We start from the raw sequence: 10,880 nt of genomic DNA, 5'->3' as shown, positions 1-10,880 counted from the left end.
GAAAAACAGCTCAGACTATGTCATAAACATATAAATATTAATTAGGTGGAAGGCCATCTAATGTGAATATATTGTAATGAAATTAATAAAACACAATTATCACATCACAGCTTTAGTTTTGTACCGTGGAATAAATTTGTCTCAGTTGATTTTCGCGTAGTTCTTTTTTTTATTTTTTAAACAGGGCATGAATGATAGAGGGAAAGACTATCACACCCATTATGAGAACGTGCTGAGCTTTTCATAGAAATCGATCTATGTATAACCACTAGCATGCGCTACTGAATTGTCCCGCAGCCGGTTTAAAAAGCCAAGAGTGAATGCACTACTCACTGAACACAGGCGCAACGCTGAGAGTACGAGATAACGGTCCACAACGCGGCAGGAATATAACTATAACGGAGTCGGGTTTGCTTCAATAGATTAAACAGACATTGAGAATCAAGGACATTTCAACAATTTAAAGATTAGATTTTCCACTGTTCATGTATTTTGTCTATTTTTCATCAACTCCCGTTTTAGTAGCCTTTATTATCAAACATCATCTCATCGGAATACCATGACGAGCTCTGCAGTTCAACTTCCCGGTTATGCTCTTGCTTTGATCGGTCTTGTTGGCTCAATGATTGCCACCACCATGGTGGAGTGGAAAAGGCACTCTTACACAGAGAGCACGGTAACATCAAAGGAAACTTACCTGGGGTTATGGATGTCATGCACCGTCGACGCCACAAGACACACAATGTGCGTCAATTACAAGTCACTCTTTCACCTGCCAGGTAAGTTTTCCTTAGTGTCTGCCATCATCACCCACTATTCGTTCACTAGTGGTCACTCACCTTCAGAGCAGGCACAATATAGCTTAATATAATGGTAGGCTACTTGTTGATGTCCTATTGCAATGAAAAGATACAAATAAGCCTAATAATACACAATACATGTTGATAATTGAAACAGATGACTACAACCATTTATTATTACAAATGATACTTGTTCACACACTGTTCCAGTGTCTATGTTCTTTCTCTCAGTAAGTTTCACACTGACTTGTGACTTTGATATGGATGTGTTCAATCTTAGTGTATGTTGAGAGTATGCGTTGGCCTTTGACATTTGCCCTGTGCGTGTAGCGGAGATTCTGACCACCCGAGTGGTGATGATCCTCAGTGTCCTGTTGTCAGCCGTTGGGGTGCTGGTAGCCACGCTGGGGATGAGATGCACCCGATGCCTGGAGGAGGATGAAAAGCAGAAGGATAGAGTAGCCATTGTTGGAGGATTCCTCTTCATCATTGCAGGTACAGTCGGCTACATTATCATGTCAGTAATGAAAGTTGTTTTTATCGATTTAGCTCTGAACAGTAAATGCTACATTGTGAAATGCCCCAAAAATTGTCCCATCTGATATTACATAACTCTGTGCTTTAGCGTGTAGCCCAAAATGCTGCTTTTACCACTGAAAATGCTGATAGTTTTAACTTTAGGTTGAGTGACAGAAGCTGATAATGAAATAGTGTGTAATAAGTTGTTCTAATATTGCTCTTCTCTGTAGGTGTTCTGGCCATATCGGTAACCTCCTGGTTTGCCAACGCCATCATCCAGTCCTTTGAATTCTCAGACTCACCTACTTCCTTACATAACAGGTACTGTCGAGTAGCACGGTAGCAGAATCATCCACAACTCTTTGTGTTAAGAATTGTAATAGTCTTTAGACTGAGCCTTATGAATGCACTACTTTTGACTAAGGACCTATAGGGTGGATCTAGTCAAAAGAAGGGGACAAACTAGGGAATAGGGTGCCATTTGGTGTACAAGCTAAGAAACTACACCTGGCTGTAATGCAATTTATATCAAATTGTTATTTAGATTTTGAATTCTACACATAGTTTATTTAAGCAATAAGGGACGAGGGGTCTAGTATATGTCCAATATACCACGGCTAAGGGCTGTTCTTAGGCACAACGCATTGTGGCATGCCTGGATACAGCCCTTAGCCGTGGTATATTGGCCATATACCACAAACCCCCGAGGAGCCTTATTGCTATTATAAACTGGTTACCACCGTAATTAGAGCAGTAAAAATAAATGATTTGTCATTCCCATGGTCTGATATACCACGGCTGTCAGCCAATCAGAATTTAGGGCTCGAACCACCCAGTTTATAATCTGTGTTTTGCGGCTGATGTGGACTACATTCTGTGGTGTTGACTGGGTGTGTTCTTTTGTGTTTCTTTTTTAAACCGATAGGTTTGAGTTTGGCAATGCTGTGCTGGTGAGCTGGGGTGCAGGTATCTGCTCTGTGGTGGGAGGATTTCTCCTGGGCTGCAGGTTTATGGGGAGTTGTCCCCAGGGCTCACGCTCAGTCTCATCCTTCACCCAACCCAAAGTAATCCCTGGCACCAGGCCTGGCACCCACTATGTTTAAGGGGCCTCACTATGCATAGAGGAAGCCCTAGGAAGCTGAATTCGTTGAGGCTTAAACCAAGAGAGCCTACTACTCACACCGAAGGACTACAGTAGAGCAGAATACGTGTAGTTACTCAAGTACTCTACTGTGTGTGATTCGCCTACATTATAATTGTGAGAGTTCATTTGGGAGGTCTGTGTGCTCCATGAAAGTATTTTTCTAATTAATTGTGTTTGGATGTGTGAAGATGGTTGGCTGTGGTCATGATGTGTAACACCTGCCATATATCTGTTTTCAACCTCAAGTCAAGTGCCTCCACTAAAGGAATTTTCACATATCGCCAATGTAGCTACCATTTCATTATATACCATCACCAATGTACAATGCTGCAGAGTAGCATTCCTATGACTTTCTCAAAATGTACAGGGGGGAATAAGCAGGAAATCTGGAATCCCCAAACCAGGGCTTCTGGGAAACCTAGGAATTTTGGTAATGTTACTGGAACTGTGCAACTCTACTGCAGAGTAAGCGTCCATAAATATCAGCTTGATTGAACTGTGCCTGATTGTGTTCTGTTGGGGCCAACAGATTAGAATACACCTTCCATTTAATGATTTTAACTTTTTACCAAGGGAAAGTATTGGTTTGGACATGCAGATGTGCATACGGTTGGTTGACCAACGGCACAGATTGCACATAACAAGAAACTTTATTTTCAAATTTGTAAATTTGAAATGTGCACTTTAGAGTGTACTGTACTGAAATATTCCCTTAATTTAGTACTTGATCACGTGTTATATATGGTAAATTTGTCATAAATCTTCTGTATTATCAAGATTAATTTGCATAAAAATACTTCATTTGATAAAGATACTACTGAAAGTGTAACGTTTTTTTTACAGCCTTCAAATGATGTCCTTTTTACATTTTCTCTTGCTTTGCTTCTATTTGACTCTTTCAGGTTTCAGGTTTTTATAACCTACTACCATACCCCGTTCAAAGGCACTTATAACCTACTACCATACCCCCGTTCAAAGGCACTTATAACCTACTACCATACCCCCGTTCAAAGGCACTTATAACCTACTACCATACCCCGTTCAAAGACACTTATAACCTACTACCATACCCCGTTCAAAGGAACTTATAACCTACTACCAAACCCTGTTCAAAGGAACTTATAACCTACCACCATACCCCGTTCAAAGGAACTTATAACCTACTACCATACCCCGTTCAAAGGCACTTATAACCTACTACCAAACCCCGTTCAAAGGCACTTATAACCTACTACCATACCCCGTTCAAAGGAACTTATAACCTACTACCATACCCCGTTCAAAGGCACTTATAACCTACTACCAACCCCCGTTCAAAGGCACTTATAACCTACTACCAAACCCTGTTCAAAGGCACTTATAACCTACTACCAAACCCTGTTCAAAGGCACTTATAACCTACTACCAAACCCCGTTCAAAGGCACTTATAACCTACTACCATACCCCGTTCAAAGGCACTTATAACCTACTACCAAACCACGTTCAAAGACACTTATAACCTACTACCATACCCCGTTCAAAGGCACTTATAACCTACTACCAAACCCTGTTCAAAGGCACTTATAACCTACTACCATACCCCCGTTCAAAGGCACTTATAACCTACTACCATACCCCGTTCAAAGGAACTTATAACCTACTACCAAACCCTGTTCAAAGGCACTTATAACCTACTACCATACCCCGTTCAAAGACACTTATAACCTACTACCAAACCCTGTTCAAAGGCACTTATAACCTACTACCATACCCCCGTTCAAAGGCACTTATAACCTACTACCATACCCCCGTTCAAAGGCACTTATAACCTACTACCATACCCCGTTCAAAGGCACTTATAACCTACTACCATACCCCCGTTCAAAGGCACTTATAACCTACTACCATACCCCGTTCAAAGGAACTTATAACCTACTACCATACCCCGTTCAAAGGCACTTATAACCTACTACCATACCCCGTTCAAAGACACTTATAACCTACTACCATACCCCGTTCAAAGACACTTATAACCTACTACCATACCCCGTTCAAAGGCACTTATAACCTACTACCATACCCCGTTCAAAGGCACTTATAACCTACTACCATACCCCGTTCAAAGGCACTTATAACCTACTACCATACCCCGTTCAAAGACACTTATAACCTACTACCAACCCCCGTTCAAAGGCACTTATAACCTACTACCATACCCTGTTCAAAGGCACTTATAACCTACTACCATACCCCGTTCAAAGACACTTATAACCTACTACCATACCCCTTTCAAAGGCACTTCAATATTGGTATTGCCCATTCACCCTCATCAGCATCAAATGCTTTTTCAAATCATCAAAGGTCTGCATTTCTCTCTCCATGACCAGGGTTAGCTATCGGAAATCCCATACACATGTAACAGGTAAGAACTGAAATGATCCGCACTTAGCGGCCATTTTAGGGCAGAGTCTATTTAAGGCCGTTTCAATAAAACACTCAGAAACACTACTGATTCCTGGTCCTTTCAGTGAACAACCTGTCAGTTGTTTGACATGTGACAGTAGGCCCATGTGTCTCATGGCATTTGAAACAATGTGTATTGAAACCAAATCACACTAAGCCAGTTCTTTTCACACACACATCACACAATGATAAGATCATTATTTCATGTAATTTGCTGGACACAAACTAGGTGTTAAACTGCTCTTGTATGGTAAAAAGCACCAATAGACATTACCTTATTTCTATGTTGTCTGTGGGTGTATTCTTTCCATAAACTGAAAGAGTGGATGGTTCTTCTGTCTGACTAGTTCTGTTCTGTTGTTTCGCTCTATATGAAGGTCCTTTATGTCTCCGTGTGAGATTTATAATATAAATAAAAAGGCCTAATGAGATGCCAGGTTATTTCAGAAATGTATTAATGTTGCCAGGAGAAGCCTAGTAATGGACTAAAGGAGCCTAACATTTCTCCTTTTAGTCCAAGGACCTTACATGTTCTGTTCAAAGGCGAATTGGCTCTGGAAGCCAAAACAGCCAAATACTCCATCTAAACGTGAATTGATTCTCAATTGTGTTACAGTTCTAGAAACAAAAATCCCTTTACTTTTATATCACATCAAAATAATTTCACAAATTCAAAATACACACTGTTTTACTGCTTCTACACCTGCATTGCTTGCTGTTTGGGGTTTTAGGCTGGGTTTCTGTACAGCACTTTGTGACATCAGCTGATGGAACAAGGGCTTTATAAATACATTTGATTGAATTTGATTGATTACAGACGACAGTATTTCTCAGTGACAACACATTTGTGGCGGCTGTCTTCCATTTACACACAGGTGTTCGGCGATGCAGATAGCTAATTAGCACAGGTAGTCCACTCTGTCTCCCTTCTGTTTGCCGGAAACAAGCGCTGCAACATGGAAATATAGCCGTGTGGGAACCCTAACCTTATAAAGGGGTGGATCAATGCATCTTTTTTTTCTTGTCCATTTGTCCATGAAAAGTCGTGTTTGTAGTCTAATTCAACTAGACTAGCCGGAAAGACCCAAGATGTACAGTTTAAGAATTTCAGTTGGTTTAGTCAATTTGTTTACAATGCCAAAAATATCCCATTCAAGATGACAACTAATTCAATCCAGTGTGCTAGTATATTTTGAAATCAGAATAGCCAGTTGGCAGGTTGGTTAGCTCTCGTTACCTTCAAACACTGTACTTTCACATACAGTACAATGATCTGACATGATGTAGGAGACACCGGCACTGTGTTTTTACTCTGGTCTGGTGGCGGACAGGGTCAAGGCAAAGACCACATGCAGGCTTCAGTAACGATCCTATTAGTAGTGATGTGTGAATAATGCAAAGGAGAGGAGGGAGTGGAGTCGATAGGGACATCTCCTGTTGACGCTCACTATAAATCAGTGTACATAAGATAGAAACCAGTTCACCCATATCTCTCTTATTAAACCTAGCTAGTGCATAATGAGACATGATGTAATGCATTAGTCCAAAATTAGTTTAAAAGGATGTCAAAAGTGTTAAGGTTTTCAGATTTCATAGTCAACAAAATGCTATTCCAATATAAATGCTTTTGTCAAACCTTTCTTTGGATGTGCAATTGAGTAAAAGGCTGTAATGACTAATAGTTGGAAGCCTGTTCAAACTACGCCAAATACAGTATTGCAGTTTAAAAAAACTACAAAAACAGAATGAATAAAAGAGCACCTATGCATTAGCACTTCTGTTGTGTCCTTTTTGGGAGATGCCATCAACTTTTTTAAGATATATATTTTTTTACAGTATTCCAGTCACTCAGGATATCCCATGGATCTTCATCCTCTTCCTCTCTTGCCTACCCACTGCTCGCAAGGTCAACTTTTTACTGGGAGCTACAGTACGTAATGTTATTATACTAAGGTGGCTGGCTAGATAAGAAATTCTTCAGAAAGACAGGAATTACATGAACTCCTGCCTCACCACAGTTTCATTATGAGATGGGCTGTGGGGGAGGAGTAGGGCATAGGCCTAAGACATAACACATTCACTAGTATTACTTCTGTGTACCTAGTAACGAAACAAGCAGAAATGGCCTCCCACACAGAACGGATGGGAAGCACACTCCCCATTCTCCCGTAAGTCTAGAATTAGCATATCTACTGTAGGTCCGAGAATTGTCCAGACCTTAACCTCTGACCTAGAAGCAGGGATAGGACACAATGAGATGGTGGTATGCATAGGAAATAATGGTTCTGTGTAGTCCATTAAGTTCTTTTAATATTTGGTCCAGGCATAGAGATACATACTGTACATGTATGTATGTTCAATATCAATGGTTTACATAATAATTGATCTCTATGGGTCCAGGTCCATCCATACTGGATTATTCCTATAATAATGCTCTGGGAGAACCTTGAAGTTAATCACAACATCCTTACTGATTCAAATGCTCGTACTAGATACCAAAGGTTCTCAGTGCTGATCAGAAGTTCGTTGGGAGAAGTAGGGTGGCAAGTAGCATTTGTCAATGTGCCCTTGAGCAAGGCACTGAACACTTAAATTACTAAAATGTCAATGTAAAATTAGTGAGAAACTAATCTTTATCCTAAGTGTTGCTGCCCACTCCCTTTGTACCAAGTGCATTTTAATAACAATATCAAAACAGAAAGGGTGAAAATATGACAGGAAGCATTCATTACGAGTTGGCTCTAAAGCAAAAGTGAAAGTAAGGCGGTATGGTCCAGTACAGCGTCCGTACCAGCCAAATAAATAGTCAGGGTAGCCTCCTACGCCTTACCAGTAAAACTTGAGGGAGAGGTTATTTTCCTGGCACCACTCCATCAGGGCCCTCACCATCAGGAAGTCCAGGACCCAGTTGCACAGTGTGGGGTTCAGACCCAAGGTCCTGAGCTTAGTGATGAGCTTAGAGGGCACTATGGTGTTGAAATCTGTAGTTGATGAACATCATTTTTACATAGGTATTCCTCATGTCCAGAAGGGATATGGCAGTGTGCAGTGAGATGGCGAATGTGTCATTTGTGGATCTGTTGGAGCGGTATACAAATTGAAGTGGGTCTAGGGTTTCAAGTAAGGTGGAGGTGATATGATCCTTGACTAGCCTTTCAATGCACTTCATGATGACAGAAGTGAGTGCTACAAGGTGATAGTAATTTAGTTCAGGTACCTTTGCTTTCTTGGGTACAGGAACAATGGTGGACATCTTGAAGCAAGTGGGGACAACAGACTGGGATAAGGAGAGATTGAATGTGTCTGTAAACACTCCAGCCAGCTGGTCTGCACATGCTCTGAGGAAGCGGCTTGGGATGCGTTCTGGGCCGGCAGCCTTGCAAGGGTTAACACGCTGAAATGTCTTACTCACGTCGACCATGGAGAACGAAAGCTCACAGTCCTCATGAGTGGTGGTGGTCCACGTCAGCAGCACTGTTTTCATCAAAGCGGGCAAAGAAGGTGTGTAGCTTGTCCGACGGCAAGGCAGCAGTGTCTGCGACGTTGTTGTAAAAGTTAAATGACAAATGTTTACGACTAGGCCCCTATTGAATCAAGGCCAGGCACCACAAGCTGAAAATGTTGCACCTACAGTTGAAGTCAGAAGTTTACATACACCTTAGCCATCTACATTTAAACTCAGTTTTTCACAATTCCTGACATTTAATCCTAGTAAAAATTCTCTGTTTTAGGTCAGTTAGGATCACCATTTTATTTGAAGAATGTGAAATGTCAGAATAATAGTAAAGAAAATGATTTATTTCAGCTTTTATTTTTTTCATCACATTCCCAGTGGGTCAGAAGTTTACATACACTCAATTAGTATTTGGTAGCATTGCCTTTAAATTGTTTAACTTGGGTCAAACGTTCGGGTTGCCTTCCACAAACTTCCCACAATAAGTTGGGTGAATGTTGGCCCATTCCTCCTAACAGAGCTGGTGTAACTGAGTCAGGTTTGTAGGATCCTTGCTTGCACACGCTTTTTCATTTCTGCCCACAAATTTTCAATAGGATTTAGGTCAGGGCTTTGTGACGGCCAGTCCAATACCTTGACTTTGTTGTCCCTAAGCCATTTTGCCACAACTTTGTACGTATGCTTGGGGTCAGTGTACATTTGGAAGACCCATTTGCGACCAAGCTTTAACTTCCTGACTGATGTCTTGAGATGTTGCTTCAATATATCCACATAATTTTACTGCCTCATGATGCCATCAATTTTGGGAAGTGCACCAGTCCCTCCTGCAGCAAAGCACCCCCACAACATGATGCTGCCACCCCCGTGCTTCACGGTTGGGATGATGTTCTTCGGCTTGCAAGCCTCCCCCTTTTTCCTCCAAACATAACAATGGTCATTATGGCTAAACAGTTCTATTTCTGTTTCATCAGTCAACAGGACATTTCTCCAAAAAGTACAATCTTTGTCCCCATGTGCAGTTGCAAACCGTATTCTGGCTTTTTTTATGGCGGTTTTGGAGCAGTGGCTTCTTCCTTGCTAAGCGGACTTCCAGGTTATGTCGGTATAGGACTCGTTTTACTGTGGATATAGATACTTTTGTACCTGTTTCCTCCAGCATCTTCACAAGGCCTTAGCTGTTGTTCTGGGATTGATTTGCACTTTTCGCACCAAAGTACTAGGAGACAGAACGCATCTCCTTCCTGAGCGGTATGACGTCTGCATGGTCCCATGGTGTTAATACGTGCGTACTATTGTTTGTACAGATGAACGTGGTACCTTCAGGCATTTGGAAATTGCTCCCAAGGATGAACCAGACTGATTTCTTTAGATTTTCCCATGATGTCAAGCAAAGAGGCACTGAGTTTGAAGGTAGGCCTTGAAATACATCCACAGGTACACCTCCAATTGACTCAAATGATGTCAATTAGTCTATCAGACGCTTCTAAAGCAATGACATAATTTTCTTGAATTTTCCAAGCTGTTTAAAGGCACTGTCAACTTAGTGTATGTCAACGTTTGACCCATTGTGATACAGTGAATTGTAAGTGAAATAATCTGTATGTAAACAATTGTTGGAAAAATTACTTCTGTCATGCACAAAGTAGATGTCCTAGCCGACTTGCCAAAACTATAGTTTGTTAACAAGAAATTGGTGGAGTGATTGAAAAACGAGTTTTAATGACACCAATCTAAGTGTATGTAAACTTCCGACTTGAACTGTACCTATCAATTTTGAGACTTGTTGGTATTTTGGTCCATTAATATTCACATTTTTAAAAAGCAAACAAACTTTTCCAAAAATGTATGAAAATGTATAGTATATTTTCATTAGTTTATCATACTACTATGAATTTTATCCACTTTAAAATGGACATAAATCAATCATTTCAGAGCTCACTACACTGAATTATACAGAATTTCAAAGCCCATTTCATAGAGAATGTTACAAACTAGACTACATTTAATAACTTACCTTGAGAGATGGTGATTGGGTTTAAAAAGGCTTTTTGTCACATCCTGATCTGTTTCACCTCTCCTTGTGATTGTCTCCACCCGCTAAAGGTGTCGCTTATTTTCCCTGGTGTATTTATCCCTGTGTTTTCTGTCTCTCTGTGCCAGTTCGTCTTGTATGTTCAAGTCAACCAGCGTGGTTTTCCCGTGCACCTGCTTTTATATTCTCTTTTACTAGTCCTCCTGGTTTTGACCTTTGTCTGTTTTTCTGGACTCCATTCCCGCCTGCCTGGCCATTCTGCCTGACCTTGAGCCTGCCTGCCATTCTGTACCTCTGGAACTCTGAACTTGTTTTGACCTATTGCCTGTCCACGACCATTCTCTTGCCTATCCCTTTTGGATTGTTAGTAAACATCTTGGACTCGAACCATCTGCCTCCTGTGTCTGCATCTGGGTCTCGCCTTGTCCCCTTATACTTTTGGCATTTGGCAGTCTTAATTCAGTGTACCATTTCCCGAATGTCAGACT

General features: G+C 41.1%; 1 protein-coding gene across 1 annotated transcript; it reads left to right on the top strand.

Moving 5' to 3' along the window:
- The first annotated feature begins 304 nt into the window (after nucleotides 1-304).
- On the top strand, nucleotides 305-3,270 carry LOC106574080 (claudin-1). The gene is made up of 4 exons (XM_014149621.3): nucleotides 305-779; nucleotides 1,131-1,295; nucleotides 1,550-1,640; nucleotides 2,245-3,270. Exons 1-4 carry the CDS (start codon nucleotides 560-562, stop codon nucleotides 2,420-2,422), a joined length of 654 nt encoding a protein of 217 aa, XP_014005096.1. The 5' UTR covers nucleotides 305-559; the 3' UTR covers nucleotides 2,423-3,270.
- Nucleotides 3,271-10,880: the final 7,610 nt, after the last annotated feature.

Source organism: Salmo salar, chromosome 16, assembly GCF_965601325.2.
Source record: "Salmo salar chromosome 16, fSalSal1, whole genome shotgun sequence".
Taxonomy (NCBI): domain Eukaryota; kingdom Metazoa; phylum Chordata; class Actinopteri; order Salmoniformes; family Salmonidae; genus Salmo; species Salmo salar.
The sequence above is the reverse complement of the archived record's forward strand: the minus strand, read 5'-3'. Positions and strand labels throughout refer to the sequence as shown.

Bases quoted from the DNA above. Each gene is read 5' to 3' on its own strand.
- LOC106574080 (XM_014149621.3), top strand. From the start codon at position 560: ATGACGAGCTCTGCAGTTCAACTTCCCGGTTATGCTCTTGCTTTGATC. The intron at 780-1,130 runs GTAAGTTTTCCT...CTGTGCGTGTAG, and splicing joins GTCACTCTTTCACCTGCCAG to CGGAGATTCTGACCACCCGA. The intron at 1,296-1,549 runs GTACAGTCGGCT...TCTTCTCTGTAG, and splicing joins ATTCCTCTTCATCATTGCAG to GTGTTCTGGCCATATCGGTA.